Genomic DNA, 19,384 nt, shown 5'->3' with positions numbered 1-19,384 from the left:
GTTACTATGAACCGGGCACCAGCGTTGACCAGCGGTAGGTATAGCAATCATTACAGAAGTCTAGAAAAAGTTAGCAAACTTTTTCTATGAGGGCCAAGGAGTAAAAATTAGGAGCTTGAAGGTCTATAAGGTCTTTGTTGCAACATAGTAAACGGGCAGGACGCTGTGCAAATAAAACTTTATGGACACTGAAATTCGAATTTCACCTCATTTTCATGTCACAAAATATTCCTTGCAATTTTTTTCAACTATTTTTTAAAAAGTGTAAAACATTCTTTGTTCAGAGGCCATAAAAATCAGGAGGTGTGTCAGATTTGGCCCTGGGCCATAGTTTGCTGACCTCTGGCCAAGGATGTTAGAACTGAAAGTTGCCTCAGCCAGGAAACAGAATGTGATTTGCTCAGTGTTACACAATGAATCTGTGCTAGGGGCTAGATCCCAGTTTTCCTGGGCCAGACTGCAGCTCTTTCTACCACATTGTTTTGTGCTAAGTAAATGACACTTGGAACTAGAGAAATTTTGAAAAGGGAAGCCCTTCTGGAGAAAATGGAAAATTAGCTTTATCCTGAAGATAAGGTAGCCACACACAGTAAATACTGTATTAGCCAATGAATCCCCTTTATTGTTTAAGGCAGCCTGAATTGAGTTTTCTGTAACTTGCAACTGAAGGTATTCTAAAGGATACAAGATAAACGAAGGCAGGCAGGAAAACTAGGGAGACTCAGGTGTAATTGACTTATGTAAAAGTCATAAATATATACTAAAGATATTTAGGAACATTCTGAATAAATTAAAAGGCCACTGAAGTAGAATCAGGAAAGACTGACAAAAGTAAAATATATTAATATTTATTTACTCTCAGCCTTGGCCTTTATACTCCTAACCTACCAATGAAGAGGGAGATTTGCTTTTACTTCCTCACCTGCAGGTTGTCTTCCACCTGGTTCCCAAGATTCAGTAATATAGAATCAAGAGAAATGACTGAAGAGTCAGGTGGGAAAGGGGAAGCTGAGGCTGAGTATCAAGAGTTTTGCATTGGGTTAGAGATTGAGGGAGAAACTCCAGAGTACTAATGGGGAATAAGGAAATAGGAGTGGAAAAGAGGATATTAAAAAGACTTATGAATTAGAGACTGTCAGTAGATATCACAATACAATACAGTATAATATGTGATTCTGGGCTGGATCCATTTGCTACTAAAAGAATCATTGCAACAATTGAATAAACTTGAAGGTTCTGAGGATTCAATGGTAATAAAGTATCAATGTTAAATCCTATTTTTGATGGTTACATTGTGAGTTCATAGAACGTACTTGTAGGATGTTAGCAATTTACTCTCAAAAGGTTTATTCAGGAAAAAAGTTTTTGCACTGTATTTGCAACTTTTCCGTTAAGTTTGAGATTTCTATAAATTTGAGTTTTCAAAATTAAAAAAATATATAGCATTAATAAAAATATTTAAGAGACATGTCAAGATTAGAATCATCTCTTAATTATTGTTGATTGCAGGAATATTTCTTTGTATGAGTTGCTATTTAAAAACTAAGTCCTAAGACTTACTTGTAGCCAGTTGATTCTAAAAAATGTGTTAGTAGTATTAAGTATGCAAAAAGAATAGTCAGTAAAAAATTGTCAGTATGTGCTATAAGTACAGTTGGCAGCTTTTTGAGAAAAAATTGGAGAGGAAAGAGGATGTCTTTGCTGATTAGATGAACAAATATTCTGAATCCATGTTTACCAAACAATTATCTGCTTACAACTTGATATTCCAGATGTTGCAATTTTCTGACAATTACATTCTTATTGTAAATAAATAAATTAGCAAGTTCCTTTGTTTCTTATCTTATTAGCATAAGAAATCTGTGCCCCTGAGAATACACTTGAGAAGTTAATTCTGGATACACTTGAAAAGTCAATTCTAGACCAATGTGATGCCACAAAGATTAAAAAATAAAACGAAAAAAAAAAAATCTAACTTTGTAAAGCCCTGTCTGATGGCCTGCTGGTTTCTATCATTGCCACCTCCAAATCAGTCTTCCTGTGTTCAATCTTCCTCTGTGTTATCAGAGTATTTACTCTTTAGGAACTTGTGCTATAAAGTTAAAAACAATGTTTCCAAAAATTTCAAGCCTGAGTGGTTTCATAAGATTTCTTTCAGTTTTTTCTGTATTATTACTTTTTCCTATAGTATGGATATATTAGATACATGTTCCTTGTCTCCTACCAGTTAGATGATGAAGGAAGTAAAGCTGAATGAGACTAAGATTAGTGTCTTAGGTTTATGGAAGTTTTCTTTTTAATTTTTAAAAAATTTCTTGTAGTAAAGCCCTCTGGGGGGGATCGATTCTGTTCAATTAGCTTTAGAGAACACACAGAATGTACTATGTTCAAGAACATTTAATAAATCTTTTTTTTTTTTTTTTACTGACTCAATCTGTGCCTAAACTTTCCTATTCCCCTGAACCTATCTTTTCTCCTTTCTCACTGTCAAACCTCTGTAAAGGCCAACGCCCTAATTTAAGCTTCATCATATTATACCTGGACTAATGCCAAATGGTTTTTCCTTATTTACCCCCTCTACTTATCCTACATATATTCACTTTGCTGAACAAATATTTGAGAATGTACTGTATGCCAACCCCTACTTTATCTTAAGACAGATCCAAGTCCCGCCTCTATCATTTATCTTCCTAAAACATGTTTTGCAAATGTCACTGTACTTGCAAAACCTTTAATGTATACTTATTAAAGTCAAAGCTTCTTAACCTGAACCAAAACTTCATCTCCAAATATGTTATTCAGTCTTACCTGTTGAGTCAAAGTAGTCTGTTTCTTCTTTCTTAAACAGTGCACTTATATTCTTATCTCCAAGCGCTTACACCCTTCCCACTTAGTTTTATCACACCTAAGGTACCTTTCCTCACGGCTTTTTGTTTAGTTAATAATACCTTGATTCATTCAATAGATATTTGTTTAGTATAGGAGTCCCCTCTTATCTGTGGGAATATGTCCCAAGACTGCCCGTAGATGCCTGAAAACATGGGTAGGACTGAACCCTATACATATGCTATGTTTTTTTCCTATTTGTAAATACCTTTTCACTTCTCTTTTGTATGTCCAAATTGCCAGCATCACTACTCTTATGTTTTGGGGCCATTATTAAGTAAAATAAATGTTACTTGAACACAAGTACTGAGATAGGCAGTCTGATAACTTAGATGGCTACTAAGTGACTAATAGGTAGGTAGAGTATAGAATGTGGATACACTGAACAAAGGGATGATTCACATCCCAGGAGAGCAGGAATGTGCAAGATTTCTTCATCCTACTCAGAATGGTGTGCAATTTAAAATGTGTGAATTATTTATTTCTGGAATTTTCCATTTATTATTTTTAGACGGGTTATTGAGGGTAACTGAAACCCCAGAATGTGAAACCATGGATAGTGTCGGGGTGGGGGTATACTATTATAAACTCTAAGAAGATAGGAATTTTTGTTGGTTTTGTTTACAGTTGCTTTGTTCATAGTTAACACATAGTATTTATATAATAGATGGATAGATGGATAGCACAGCACATGACAGTGAGATATGGGACTGAAAAAAGGAGACATCAGTTAAAGTTAGATATTCCACATCCATTGCCCTATCCCATGCATTTAGGTGACCCCTCCCCATTGCTTCCACTGAATGCATGAGCTATAAACACCCCTGTCCCCAAAGAGATTGCAGGAGAAACTGGTCCCAGAGACCTGTTAACATTGAGAAGTTCTCCATGAAAATGCTGGTTCATTTCCTGATCATACTATAGTACAGCTCACTAATGAGTATACCACCATGCTAAAAAAGTTCAATCAGCTTTAACAATTTTTTAAAAACAGTTTTATTGAGTATAACAGATTTGCAATAAAATATATATACTTAAAGTACACAATTTGATGAACTTTTTCATGAGTAGATACTTGTGGAACTATTACCATAATCCAGATAAGGAATATTTCCACCACTCCCCAAAGTTTCCATGTAATCCAGTTCTTTGTAGTTCATCCCTCTTTCAATCCCTGAACCCAGGGAACAACTGATCTGCTTTCTGTCATTGGGAATTAATTTTCATTTTCTTGAATTTTACATAAATAGAATCATACATATGTACTCTTTTTTCATCTGGCTTCTTCTACTCAACATAAGGATTTTGTCATTCATCCATGTTGTTTCATGTATTAATAGTTCTTTTCTTTTTATTGCTGAGTAGTAGTCCATGGTATGAATGTAACACAATGTGTTTATTCATTTACTTGTTGATGGGTTGTTCCTAGTTTGTTTTTTTTTTTCTATTATAAACAAAGCTGAGTAGATACCTGTGGAACCATTACTATAATCGAGATAAGGAACATTTTCACCACTCCCCAAAGTGTACAAATCTTTATAACATAACTATGTTGGGAAGGTAGGAGGAGAGGAAGTGTTGAGGGAGGTGTTATAAGAGAATTGAATCCTTAACCGCCATAACAGGGCATTTATTAATACTGTTTTAAATTGTTAATTCAAGAAATAGCTGTATTAGCATGTTATAGTAGTATTTAAAAATAGGGAGGTATTTATAGTGCTAGAAGAGTTTCAGAAGTAGCTGCCTCTGAGATATAGAATTAGGGTATGAAATAGAAGTCAGCTGCTTTTTTCATAAGTTTTGTAATGTTCTGATATTTTTTGACCAAATACAGGCACTACTTTGATAATAAAAAAGTAATTTTTAAAGTAGGGGTTAATCAGATTGGGATGATAATCAAAAATGACATGGGCTCACTGTAAAATGCTAAATCAGTATATAAATGTGAGAGCTCTTTTAATTTAAAATTGATAAATGCTATGAGCTCCTAAATAAGGGTTCTATAAAATATTAACTACATGTCTAAAAATAAACTCAGTGCAAATGCTTAATAATCCAATGCAGTTTAGGTGCTTGGTGATTTAGAAAAATAAAAAGGTGCCAGAGACCCTATAACCCAGCAATTCCACTTCTAGGTACGTATCCTAGAGAAACATTATATGTGTTCAAAAAGACATGGACAAGACTGTTCATTGAATCATTGACTAAGAGAAAATTAGAGACAAACTAAGTGTCTGCCACTAAGGAAATGGATACATAAAATGTGCATTATTGGATCGAATGCTCAGAAATGAAAGGAAATGAATCAGATCTCCATGTATTATGAATAGCTCTCGAAAACGATGAATGGGGAAATAAAACAAATTGCTGAGTAACATTTATAGTGTTGCCTTTTATAGAAACAAAAACAAAAATAAAGATTTTTCTGTACATACATATATGTATGTAAAAGTATAAAAAGGGCTGCCATGCTATCCACCAAACAGGTAATATTGGCTATCACTAGGGTGAAGGGGATGGAGACCAAGTTGTGGGTGGAAGTCAAAGAGACTTTCCTTTTTCTCTGTAATTTTCTCACTTCTTTCTCCTCCTTACATCCTTTTCCTCCTCTCCTACCCCTTCCTGTTCCTCCTCATCTTCCTCGATTTTCTCCTTGGGCAGTGTTCTTACACTACATGAATTATCAAAATACCAAACCAAAACAACAAAACAGTATATACTTAGTGCAGTCTCTCTCTTCCTGAAAAATCTTATCCAGGGCTAATACTTTTCAAAGAAAAAGTAATTACCACTGATTTCATTGAAGAAATTTGTGCCCTTTATTCTGTCAAGACAATAACAAATACCATCAAGATGAACTCAATTACATCAATTATTAATATCATTTTGCATAGCCCGACCTTACCAGGTGCCTTCTCATTATGATTTGACATGTCCTTTTACCTGTCTTTTTTCAGCACTTACATACTATTCAGTTAAAACTGCAATCAAAATACTGTATACTTATGTAACTGCAATTGTAATGTAAAAAAAAGTAAAGCTAAACAAATCCATGAAAACAATGCAAATGATGTATGAGATTATCATCACTACAAACCAGCAAACTACTGGCACCCTGCAACGACTCTGAACACAGTGCAAACCAGCTGAGGCGATCAAACCAGCTGAGGCGATGACCTTGGTCTCCAAGCTGCTCGCGAGGACGAAATCCATGGGAAGATATGCCTCCTTAGTTCAATTAATGGTAAAAAATCAAAACGCCGGACCCCGAATAGGCGCATCTTGAGACAGAACGCTTGCCAAAATGACATTTTATTCAGAGTGGAAGGAGTGTAATCAATTGTTATTTCGTTTTCTGTATTTTTCAAATTTCCACTTCTAAATAGGGGTCAGCCTGGGGCGTAAAAAGCTTAGGGTTTTAATTCTGTCACTAACAGACGTTAGTCAAATCATGTCCTCACCTGTGACACTGGGCTCGAGAAGCTCGAACCCTCCAAGTCCCCGCTGGTTTTAAATTCTGCGGTGCGACAATTCCGCCTCCAACAGGTTCGCCAGAGATGTAGTTTGGCCCTCTCGCTTCGCCGTCCGCGCAGCCTCCAGAAACAATCCTAAGTTCCGCCCCCTGCGCTCCAGACGGCGCGAAAACCCAATTGACAAGAACTCCCTCCGAAGCCCGCGGGTCGGATCTGCGTTCGGCCTGCTTTCTCTGCCTGGGCCCCACTCCCGAACTCTCAGCCTGAAGTGCCTGCCTTGGGGACAACCCGCGCTCACCGGCCGCGCCCTAGGGTTCCCTCTGCCCGCGCTTTCTCACTGCGTCTTCCCGCGTTCGACTCGCTTGACCTGGGCCCAGCCTCCACGGACCGCTCTGGGCGGGTGGGCGCCGGGAGTCCGAGACAAACTCGGCGGCCCAGCTCCTCGTTCCCGCGGGAGCCGGCCGCCTTCATGGCTTCCAGGCATGCGGGGCCGGGCTGTACAAGGTCCTAGGAGCCGGGATTCCGGGCAGCAGGGAGATGGTGGGGGTCCTCGCTATGGCGGCGGCAGCTGCTCCCCCTCCGGTGAAGGACTACGAGATTGAGGTGAGCTTGAGTTATCTTCCTCCGTCTGTCAGGGATAGGTGAAAGGTGACCCCGACTTTGAATCCATGAGGGGAAAGGAGGGACATGGTGAGCCCTCAGTTGTGACATTGTGTAGAACAGTTGCTGGAGTGTGTCGTTTCTTAAAGTCATGATAGATCCTGACAAACATTGAGATTGTGAGATCTTTGCAGGGCCGGGTTAAGTTAGGACTTAAGATAACCAGTTCTCAGATCCTGAAATACTGGTGGAACTTGATATTTTGGACTGGAGAAATGTGGAGAATCCCGGGGTAAGTTTCTGTTCGTGATATAGGTTCATAGAACTTTAGCGTTGAAAAGGATCTTTAAGTTCAACTAGTCCATCCCTCTATCTATCTGTTCTAGGAATGCCACTTAGAATGTCACTACAGGAATCAAACAAGGGACTTTATAAAAATCGCTTACTTTGGCTGTCTAGAGCTTAATATACTGCAGATAGGAATCCGGGCATACTGTTATTCTCATGTGTTCATCAATGAATTGCACTAAGTTTCAGTGAAATACACTAAGCTGTCGTTGTAAAGAGGTTGTAATGCCTTGAAATAGACAAGTAGAGTCTTATAGTAGACAGTTGCTATATTTTTATACATTTTCATCTCAAGCTAGCATTCTAACTGAAGTATGCATACTGGTGTCCTTTAAAGGTGAGCTAAGGTGTCTTTTTGCCTGTTTAACTGGGCTCTTCCTTATTTTTTAGAATCAAATTTTGTCTATTTGCTGATAGGTGTTATGCTGATACTTGTTTGTTAAATCTAGGCAGTTGCTCAGCTTGTCTCAGGTGTGAAGAAGGACTTTTGGTACCTGAATTACACAGTTCTTAATTTTTGTGTGGTCAGTTTTATCAATCTTTTCATTAAGTTTCTGCTTTTGGTTCCCCGCTTAGAGAGCCTATTTCACAGTGATATTTACTGTTTAGTATTTTAAGGGTAAGGGGCTTATCCACATTATTTTACTTAATATTAATCCTGTGATACATTATCTGTATTCTACAGATGAGAGAAGGTTAGAAAGTAATTAAAGGTAACTTAAGTTAGAAAAAGTAAATTTATTTAAGGTCCCACACTAGTAGATGTCAGAGCCAGCACTTGGACTTAGAACTGCCTTCAGACTATGGTATTATGTCTCTGATACCATCTCAGGGTAATAATAATATTAATACTAACAACTCTTTATCATTTCCTTCTAATACATTTACCATTTAATTTTAACACAAAATTTTAATCTGTCTATAATTTATTTTGCTTCATATTTATCTAAATGATTAGAAATCTGTACCAATATCATTTAGTAACTACTTCTTTGTCCACTAACTTGAATGCCACTGTTATATATACCTATGTCTTTTTCTGGTTTCTAATTCATTTAATTAAGTTGCTTGACTTAATGTACTATGCTTTTAATCATGGTAGCTGTACAATATGTTTTCATTTTCTAGAAGTATAATGCCCCCATTCATTTCTTATCTCTTAAAAAATGTCCTTGTTATTCTGGCAAACTTATTCTAACAAATGAACTGAGGGAAGTTAAAATTAAAGAAAAGACTGATGGAGCTTTTTGTAACCAATAAGCATTTTATTTTCTGTTATGTAAGTTGCTAATTTATGACCAACAGAAATAAAAGCTTTAAAAAAATCTGTTATTTATTTATTAATTAATTTATTTAATGGTGACATTGGTTAATGAAATCCAATAAGTTTCATCTGTCCACTTTAACAGTAAGGCGCGCGTGCGAACACACACACACTGAGTGTTCATCTCCCATAGTTAGATTTCTTTCTGTCACCACATATTTGACCCCCTTTACCCTGTCTACCTCTCCCCTCCCCACTACCCTCTGGTAGAAATATAAATTTTTAACATTATAGTCACCTTGAGGGTAATAATGTAGGAGGCAGGCAGTAACTGTTTAAATAACAAAGTAAAACACTGGGAAATTTTGTTTTATTTGTGGTAAGTGTCCTTCACCATAACTTTTACTTGATTAGTAAATTTTGGGATCCTAGGTTTGTTCACTATGTACCTAATTCTCAGAAGTAGAAAATTTGTTTGTTTTTAACTAAAAAATAAAAAGGGAATGGAATTAACATTCATAGAGTCCTTACTATGCATCAGACCTTATATATTTTTATGTAATGTGTTCATTATAAATTCTGTGAGGTGAGTGGTACTACTCAAAGGTTATAGGGTAAACAGAGGCCAAAAGAAATTATACATAAGTAGAGTGGCCTTAAAATTTTTTATCGAAGTGTAATATGTAAATATATATGGTATAAAGTGTGCAAATTATAAGTGTATAACTTGATGTGTTGAGATTTGAATGTAGGCTTAACTTTAAAGCTCTCTTTCTTTCTGATATATCATGTTATCACCTAAAGGAGCCTTCCTTTTTTATCCATTTATGTAAAATATTAGATCCAGGTTTAAAATGTATGTTTTGTATTATTTTGCTTGAAATAAGTGCCTTTTTTAAATTTTAAATCAATAGGTGTGCAAAAAGCGAAGGAAAGATGATGACAGATCTTGCGAAACAATTACAAAGTATTTATCACCAATAGGGAAGACTGGAGACAGAGTTTTCTCTCCACCAAAATCCAATAATATTCTGGATTATTTTAGAAAGACTTCACCCATAAATGAGAAGACTCAATCAGCACAAGAGTACAAGATAAAATCATCTGCACCATTGCCTGCTGACAGCAGCAAAGACTCTAAAATACCTTTGGAAATGTTCTCAAATATAGAGTTTAAGAAGAGAGGAAAGAGAGTTAATTTGTCTCATCAATTAAATAACATTAAAACTGAAAATGAATGTCCAATTCAAATTAATAGTAATGATAGCAAAGAAGACTCTAGTTTAAATAATGATTTCGTGGAAAGTAGCACTTCTGTTTCACTGTACAAGAAACACGTAGAAGTACTTGCAGAAAGTACTCAAGATATCAAAAACCAATCAAGCACTATGACCACCAAAAAAAGTTCCAAGAAAGTAAATCCTAAACAAAGGACCACAAAAAATGATTGTAAAAAATTGAGAAAAAGGAAGTGCCGAGATATAATAGATCTATCTGAAAGTTCACCCTTGGCAGAGGAACTAATTCTCCTTAAAAAAGATGTTAAAGATACTAAGCAGATAATGCCTTCCCCGATTAATGAAATTGAGAATACTGCAAATGATGCAAACTCTAGCGATAATATGACAAAAATAGCCCAGTTAAATGATAGTACAATAACTGTCTCATATGAGGAATTTTTAAAAAGTCACAAGGAAAATAAACTGGAACAGATATCAAACTCTAAAATGTCCATTTGCATTCCTTCTGAAACTGTTGAAGATAGAGTCAAAGGTGGTTGTATAAGTGCTATAGAAACCTGTGAAATTTCCCAACAAGTCCTCTCTAGGACAGTTACTGTTCTTGCACAAGTTCACTCTGTTCCCCCCAAAAAGACAGGAAAAATAGCCTCAATTTTCTTGAAACAAAAGCAGTTGGAACTGGAAAATAGTCTATCTGACCCTGAGAATGAACAGACAATTCAGAAAAGAAAATCTAATGTTGTTATACAGGAGGAAGAATTAGAATTGGCCGTTTTGGAAGCTGGAACTTCTGAAAGTGTGAAACCAAAATGCACTCTAGAAGAAAGACAGCAGTTTATGAAAGCATTTAGACAGCCAGCAACAGATGCACTTAAAAATGGAGTCAAAAAGCCTTTTGATAAGCAGAAAGAGCTCAGTGAAAAAGCTTTAAACGAGGAAGGAAGAGACAATAATTCTAAAAAAATAATAGAAAATTCCAATATCCAAATGATTTCAAATAATGGCAGTTCACAGCCACACACCGATAAAGGAAGTTTTCCTAAGGAGAAAAGTAAAAAACTGAAGAAAAAAGATAAGGAAATATTGGATACTGGTGCTGCTCCAGGCGAAAATAGAGAGGGAAATACTCAAAAGAAAAAAACTTTTTCCTTTACAGATAAACAAAATAAAAATAGGTTTAGAATGAGTTTAAGACAAAAAACCTCAGAAGTTTATCAAAACAGACTATTATTTAACAGTAAAAGTCTTATTTGTGAAGATACAGCAAATGATGACTCTCTGAAGATTTCCTCTCTGTATAACAAATCTTCAAGAAAAACTAGCACACCAGTTAAGTATAAGGTTATACATTCTGAAGCTGATACTGAAGACAACTTGGTAAATGTTTCTACTCCCAAATCAACCAGAAGATCTGCAAGAAGTAGCAGCATGCCTACTACAATAATCACTAGAGGTACAGATTCTGGAGATGCACCAAATGGTAGTCCAGTAAAGGCTTCCACTCCAAAAGCAGCCAACTTAGCAGAAAAGCACAGCTTATATACAGCGGAATTAATAATAGTATCCTCTGATTCAGAGAGCCCTATTAGGTAAGGTAAAGTTTTGTTTTTGTTCTAAAGTTCTTAAATATTATGCATATACCGTTAGCTGGGAAGGAAAATACTTCAAGTATTAGAGAATATTTTTTTTCAAGAACACAGCTGATTTATAAGGAAAAAATTGTTTCAAAAAATGCTGAAAATTTCCCACATTTAATATAAAGTCAGACCTAATTTTAGAATAATTCTAGATATATTTTAGATGAGTTCTAAATCCTTATTCATTACAGTTGCTAATCTCTGGAGAAATATCTTTAAATATGAATTCTGTGCGTTTAACAAACATGAGATTAAAAAGTAAGTCTTAGAACTTTATTGGGTAAACTAGGCTATACACAATGAGGTATATACTTGCATGCTGGTTCTGGCTAATATAAGAGTGATCTTAGGGGCTAACTTCCTGTAAGGTACATGATTTTTAAAATAATTTATTTTTTTTAAGTTTAACATTTAGTTTGGCTTACTTTTCAATCAGTAGTTTGAAACAAATGGGGTATTTCTGTTTAGAACTGTCCAGAAATTGATGCCCTAGTTGGTTCTTTTCTGTATTTAATTGAAGTTCTTAACACATTATACTCATGGAACTGTTTCTAAATATCTTTTTTTTTTTTTTTTTGCAGAATGAAATTCACCAGAATTAGCAGTCCCAAAAAATCTAAGAGGAAATCTAAGAAAAGATCCAAGAAATCTGAAGCAACTGATGGAGATTTTACCTCCCAAACTAGAAAGGTAATTGAAATATTAGATAGTCCTAAAAGTGGATTCTGTTTCCTAAAAAACAATAACTACTACTATTGGAAGTAATACGCTACAAGAAGATTCACATATTTCATGGATCGATTAACTACAGCCCTATATTACTTTTCACTTATTCTGTTTCCTCTAGCTAGTTTATTAAGATATTAAGATATCTTATTGTGAGATGAAAGCAGTTGATGAGGACAGAGTATAATTTACTTACAAATAGTGTTGTTAGAGTTACATTCCAATAGGTCATGATTGAATGTTTGGTTTATTTATGTAGATTAGAGGGTAAAAAAGAGGGTCTCTCAGCCCTGGTACTGTTGACATTTTGGGCTGGATAATTCTTTGTTGTAAGGGACTATCTCGTGCATTAGAGGATGTTTAGCAGTAACCCTTGCCTTTACCCATCTCCCCTATTTATGACAATCAAAAATGTCTCCGGACATTGCCAGATATCCCCTGGAGGGGGGAAAAAAAACCACCCTCAATTGAAAACCACTCCTGTAAAAGGAGAAGTAGGATATATAAATAGCTGCTTTGGGGAAATAAACTGCTAGGTTGGAAAGTAGAGTATTAGAATTTGGATTCTTTCCACGGTGAGTAGGTACAGGTATGTGTGTTTTGTAAAGCCAACAAGATTTTTCTTATATAATCCCTGGGTAAAACCTACTGCTACAGAAAGTTGGTATCTCTTGTTTTTACTTAACAGTTATTATTTTTTGACTGCTTATCACATTCCAGGCATTGTGCTTTGTACTTATATCATTAATCTCATAGAGTAACAATTTAACTCTGTTTTATAGATGAAGAAACTTCAAGTTCATTGATTAAGAAAACATGAAGTTTATATGTGACTCTGGGAAGTGACTTTCCTAGAGTCACACAACTATAAGTAGTTAGAAAGATGGTTCTTAGCCTATTGGAAAGCACTCTAGAATCTAGCTGATTATACCACAACTAAAGGTTGAAAGTCTCTGAAGTGTACTTTATGTCAAATATTTTATTCTACCTAGTTTAATTCTGGAGGATAACTTAAACTTTTATTTTAGAAAAACCATGCCTTGTTTTGTACCATATACTACTTAGAATTGTGACTCAGTAATAAATTTTCTAGCAAGACAGATCTCAAAATTTATTGTATCCAAATTGGGGCCCTTATCTGAATTTACTTAGATCAGTTATTTTATCTCATACTAATCATCTGTCAATGAACCTCTTACTACAGGGTCTTGTTTTCTGAAGCTTTGTCCAGGCTCATTTACTAGCTCTAGGAGAAAATCTTAGTCTGATTTTCTGGGAGAGATTTTTCATGCTTTTTTGAGAATGAAGGTAAATTGTTTTTTTTTTTTCCAAGAGCCTGATATTCATAACGGCTCTTTTAACAGATATTTGCAGAATGGCTCTGGCTTCATTTTTTTCATTCCATAAGTATTTATTTAATGCAATACTATATGCTAGGTATTAGGGAGATAGTCAAGCGTGATACCCAGGGTTCTGGCTTTTGAGTGGATGGTGTTGCATTTCACTGAGATAGGAAGATGACTAGGTCTGGGAGAAAGATGAGGAATTTGGTTTTGGAAAAATGGATTCAAGGTCCTTGTGGGATGTCCAAGTAGAACCATCTATAATTAGCAGTTGGATCCATGGTCCTAAATCTTTGCAGAGATTTGAACTGGAGGGAAAGCTGAAGGAGTCATTAGCATATTGGTGGTAACTAAAACTCTGAAAATGGATGAGATGATGCAGGAAAAGTGTATTTGGTGAAAAGAGAAGCTATCCAAAGATAACCCTGGGGATACTCCACAGTCTTTAAGGAATGAGCGGGAGAGAACATGGAAAGAGTGCCTGAATTGGTAGAACAACTAGGAGAATTTGATGTCATGAAAGCATTTCATGGAGAGAGTGGTCAGTATTGTCAAATGCTGCAGAGAGGTTTAGTGAGATATTAATTGAAGTGTCCATTGGTTTTTAGGAGTCTTGGTAAGTGCAGTTTAGTGGAATGGTGAATGCACAGGTAAAATTGCTTGCCTGAGGTTAGGCAGAAAGGAGGAGGACAGATTGAACTCTTTTCTAGGTAGAAGAACAATGGGGCCAAAGAAGGTGAGAAAATTTTTAAAAGTGGTTGAAATCACATGCAGTGTAATCTAAGCTGGGTAGGGAATAGAGGCTGTTGAACAGGGAAGTAGTAGAGAGCTGTCAGGACTGAGGTTCCATGAGTAGTCAGGAGTAACCACGTAGGAGCTGAGAGGATAGGTGGCTAGGTTAGAAAGTAGGGTATTGGAAATGATTATTTTTGAGGTGATAAAATTATGATTGATTTTAAATTTATTTTTCTGTTTTGTGTTTTTCTATATATTTTTAAAACTTATCTGAAAAATAACTATTAGAAAAAACACAGGTTTCAAGTAATAGCAATACTACTTGCCAGAATATATATGTGTTTTTTTTCCAAACATTCACTAAAACATGTCTATATAACAGTTTATTTCAATAATTGAGTTGTTATAATTGAGGTGGATTATTTTGAATACTAACTGACCGTAGGTTCATCAGCTTGCCAAAAGTTTTGCTAGTAGAACAATAAAAATCTATCACTCTCCTACTATAGCAGCAAATCCATAACATTCCTAAACTTCTTACATGTGTTTTGAATATCTGTGCCTATTCTTTTTAATGTGTTTTTTAAAAACATTTTAAAGGTTTTAACAAACAGCAGGTATTTCTTTAAAAAACAGAGTAGAAGTATATAGTTTTATATACTTTTTATAGGTACATGTTTCTCCTTCCAGACTTTATCCTAGGCTTAAATAGACATCTGTCATTTTTAAAAGAGATCATATAATGTAAAGCTGTTCTGCGCCTTGCCCTGTGTGTGTTTCGAAATCCAAACATAAAAACCTGTAGAACTCAGAAGATAGAAAAGCAGTTTATCAGGAAGATAATATTTAAATGCACGAGATCACTTAGCACATCAATGGCAGAGCCTGGTCTGAAGACCAGATTTTATTCTTATCTGGTTCTCTTTTCCATATGTAATACCTTTTCAGATATCTCCAAAGGATTCGGCCTGAGGTGACTAAAGTCAAAGAATAGATGCTATGAAGATGGTGGGGGAAATAACCAACAATTCTAATCTATACTATGGACATTTTTCTGAGTGTTTTTCACAAACGTAGTTGTATTTATCTGGATAAATTTCAAGTAAGAAATAAAGGCAAACCAAGTATAACTAGACACCTTTTAATTTAATTGCCTTGGTAAGATTTGAATAACCATTTCTTTTATTTAATGTGATTTGTGATCGTGTTTTTCTATTATAAATATTTTAATAGACTTTTTTTTAGAGCAGTTTTAGGTTCACAGCAAAATTGAGCTAAAAGTACAGATTTCTCATATTCTCCTTGCACCCATACATGTACAGCCTCCCCCATTATCAATACCAGGGTAGTACATTTGTTAAGATTGATGAACCTACATCAACACATCCAGAGGCCATAGTTTCCATTAAGGTTCACTCTTGGTGTGTTCTGGTATATTCTTTGGGTTTGGACAAATGTATAATGACGGGTATCCAACATTATAGTATTATACAGAGTAGTTTCACTGCCTTAAAAATCTGTGCCCTGCCTATTCATCCCTTCCTCCCCCCTTAACCCCTGATAGCCACTGATCTTTTTACTGTCTCCATCATTTTCCCTTTTCTATTTTTTTCTATTATGAAATATAATGTGTTTGCCAGTGATCTAAATTAATATTTTAAATTTTTGTTTAGGCAATCAATACTTCAAAAAATGTATCAAAAGCAAAACAATTGATTGAAAAAGCAAAAGCTTTACACATCAGCAGGTCAAAAGCTGCTGAAGAAATAGCAACACCTTTAAGGCGTTCATCAAGACATCATACTCTTCCTGAAAGGAAGAAAATGTCAGACACAGAGGTAAGTATAACAAATATTTATTGGTATAAATTTTCTCCTGTTCTACTGTTTGGATAAAGTTATAAGGTATAATTGTAAGACAGCCTTGAGGTGGTAGAAAGAATATCATTTTCAGTTCTGCTTTAAAAGCCTTTGTCTATAAATATGGTCTGAATCCTTATTCAGTCAAAATCTTTCATAAGCTGAACTACATTTTCCCTTTCTTCAAAACAATTCCCTTACTCGTGTACACACTTTTGGCTCTAATCACACTAAATTATTAATTTCTCCCCAAATGGTGCATTTTTCACCTTTTTCAGTTTTTGATCTCATGATGGCGAGGTATATGGAGCTGCTCATGTAATTATCATGTCTATAGCTTTTGCACTGTAATCCTTTTGAAATTTTAATGACATTAATTGTATGACATTTTAAACATTTTTTTCGTATTCTGTCTTAGGACTCTGTAATAATAATAGATTCAAGTCCTACTTCTTTAAAGCATCCTGAGACAAATCAGAAGAAGCTTCAGTGTCTAAATGATGTACTAGGAAAAAAACCTAACAAGACTCCTAAAAATGTACCTGGTAATCAGATTTAATAACATTTATGATGAACATTAGAATGTTTGGGGGGTAATTATATTGTTCCTAATGCTCTCATTCTAATTTAATCTCTTGTTTTATAAAATGTAAACTTTTGATTGTATTAAATACTTCTATTTTAATAAGTAAGGTTATAATGTAGTGAAGAGTTTTGCAAAGGGTAACTGAGCATATTTTAAGTTATTGCATTTCTGTATATATTTATCCTCAGTTAAGTTAGAAGTTCCCAACCCTGACGACTAATCATCAAAATCATCTGGGTAAATTTGAACAAAAGTTAAATCTTTAGTTCTTTTCCTTAGACACATTTGCTAAGAATTTCCAGAGGTGGGTTGTGGGAATCTGTAGTTTAAAAAATGTTTGTTCTCCAGGGGATTCTGATAGTGATTTGTCAGATTGAAAGACCAGATCATTATATATAATTTTTGAAAGTTTAAAAGATATAATTTTGAAAGTACCTGGAGATTAGTGGAGATGATAAACATTAATACTAACCTAAGTATTTATTTTTCTAAGGGAAAATGAAAGTCGCTCCTTTATTTCTTACCAGAAAGGCTCATAAAACAGCTGATCCTATCCTTGGTTTTGATGAAAGCAGGTCAGTCCATATAAATTTTTAAATGCCAAAATGTTTTATGGAATGTATTTTGTACTTATTAATTTACATTGATGAGAAAGATGACAATAGTGACAGTGCTGCAACTGAATTGAAAAATCTTGGTCTTTTGCAAACATTTTGTGGCCATCTTCAGACAAAATAGTGGAAAAATAAACAGGCAAACCATAAATATCAAAAAGCTGATTATGAACCTATTCAGTAAATACTTAAATTCCTACTGTGTACCAGCCACTGCTTTTGGTACTAGGGATGTATTACGGGGAACAAAACATACATATCTTATATGCTTGAGGCTTATACTCTAGAAGAAAAACAATCTATGATTAAATATTACTGGGCCAACATATGAAATATTGCAGTGTGCTAAGAAAGAGATACAAAGTACTATTACATATTAAGTAATTTTGGTCTGGTTAAGAAAGGCCTTGCTGAAGAAATGACACCTGAACTGAAGGATGAGCAGGAATTCATCAAGGGAAGGAAGTGTTCCAACCAGAGGGAATGGTCTGTGCAGTCTCTATAGCTGGAAGGAACATTGTAAATACAGAAGATTGAAAGAATGCCAGTGTGACTTGAGCATAGAGAGGAGAGGTGAGAGGAATGTGAGACTAGGCTAGAGAGGTGGGTGCCAGGATGAATATGGACATTTGGATTTTGAAAATTTAATCTGACTGCTGGATTAATTTGGCTATTGAATAAAGAGTGGAACAGAGGAGGTCTTAGTGTGGATGCAGACATTCAGGTGTGAGATGATGGATTTATGTACTCAGGTGTTGGAAATGATGTATGAAAAGATTTTAGAAGATGAATTTAAAAACTTGATAATTAATTAGATCTGAGGTGCGAGAGAGAAAGGTGTAAGGATGACACTTACGTTCTGGTCTATGTAAGTAGATGGTACAATGGAAGAATACCAAATTTAGGGACATTATGGGTTCAGGTTATTTTTTTTCTATTTCAGTTTTATTGAGATATATTGTTAAATGCACAAATCTTAAGCATATAGTTTTGATAAATGCATTAATCAAGATATATCTTTTACTCCAAGAAAGTTACTTACTCTTTTTCTGTTATCCCCACCACCACCATAACAAAAGGTTACGACTATTCTGATTTCTATTATAGACTAATTTTATCTGTTTTAGAACTTCACATAAACTTTATATGTATATAAAGTTATATATATATATATATATATATATATATATATATATATATATATATATATATATATATAACTTGTGTCTAGTTTTGCTCAGTATGCACACACATAACTTTGTTCAGGTATAATGTATATACAGTAATATGCACCCATTTTAAATAAATGGTTTGAGGTTGAATTAATGTTCACATCTGTATATAAAGATACAGAACATTTTCATCACTCAATAATAAAGATACAGAACATTTTCATCACTCAATAAAATTCCTTCATGCCTCTTTGCAGTTAATCCCTGTCCCCTCTGCCCATAATCCCATGCAATTCCCTCTGGTCTGCTTTCTGTTGATATAGATTAGCTTGCCTTTTCTAGAATCTCATAGAAATGAAGTCATATAAGAGGTACACTTTTGTCTCTGGCTTCTTTCAGTCAAGATAATATTATCAATAGTCTCTTTATTGCTGAGTAGTATTCCGTATATACCACAATTTGTTTATCTTTTATTGATGATCATTTGGGTTATTTCTAGTATAAGGCTGCTATGAACATTCTTATACACATGTGGACAAATGTTCTTATTTCTCTTGAGTTAATACCTAGAAGTAGAATTGCTCTGTCATTAGGTAGGTGCATGTTTAACATAATAAGAATAAACCAAAGTACTTTCCCATGTGATTATTCCATCGTATAAATGGAACAAATATGAGAGTTCCAGTTGCTACGCATTCTTGGAGCTTTTGGATGGTAGGTGTTCACATTTTGTGGATGTCTTTGAAGTCATTTTTTTCTATATATGCTTATTTTTATTTAATTATTTAACACTGATAGACTTGTTTTTATGATAAGCAAAAGAATTTGACCAGCTAACATCATAGCTGATTAAATCTTTTCAAATTAAATTAAAAGATATTTTATAGATAGTTAACTTTT

The 19,384-nt window shown here is 34.8% G+C and overlaps 1 protein-coding gene across 1 annotated transcript in view; it reads left to right on the top strand.

Moving 5' to 3' along the window:
- The first annotated feature begins 6,527 nt into the window (after positions 1-6,527).
- Positions 6,528-19,384, top strand: part of ATAD5 (ATPase family AAA domain containing 5) — a 36,514-nt gene continuing 23,657 nt past the window's right edge. The window contains exons 1-6 of the mRNA XM_039886038.1: positions 6,528-6,962; positions 9,486-11,401; positions 12,031-12,139; positions 15,927-16,091; positions 16,531-16,657; positions 17,192-17,273. Coding sequence (XP_039741972.1) covers positions 6,897-6,962; positions 9,486-11,401; positions 12,031-12,139; positions 15,927-16,091; positions 16,531-16,657; positions 17,192-17,273 — 2,465 coding nt within the window. The 5' untranslated portion in view covers positions 6,528-6,896. The remainder of the gene's footprint in view (positions 6,963-9,485; positions 11,402-12,030; positions 12,140-15,926; positions 16,092-16,530; positions 16,658-17,191; positions 17,274-19,384) is intronic.

Source organism: Pteropus medius, unplaced genomic scaffold (assembly GCF_902729225.1).
Source record: "Pteropus medius unplaced genomic scaffold, Ma_sr-lr_union100, whole genome shotgun sequence".
NCBI lineage: Eukaryota > Metazoa > Chordata > Mammalia > Chiroptera > Pteropodidae > Pteropus > Pteropus medius.
Note: the sequence above shows the minus strand (reverse complement) of the source record. Positions and strands in the feature narration are given on the sequence as shown.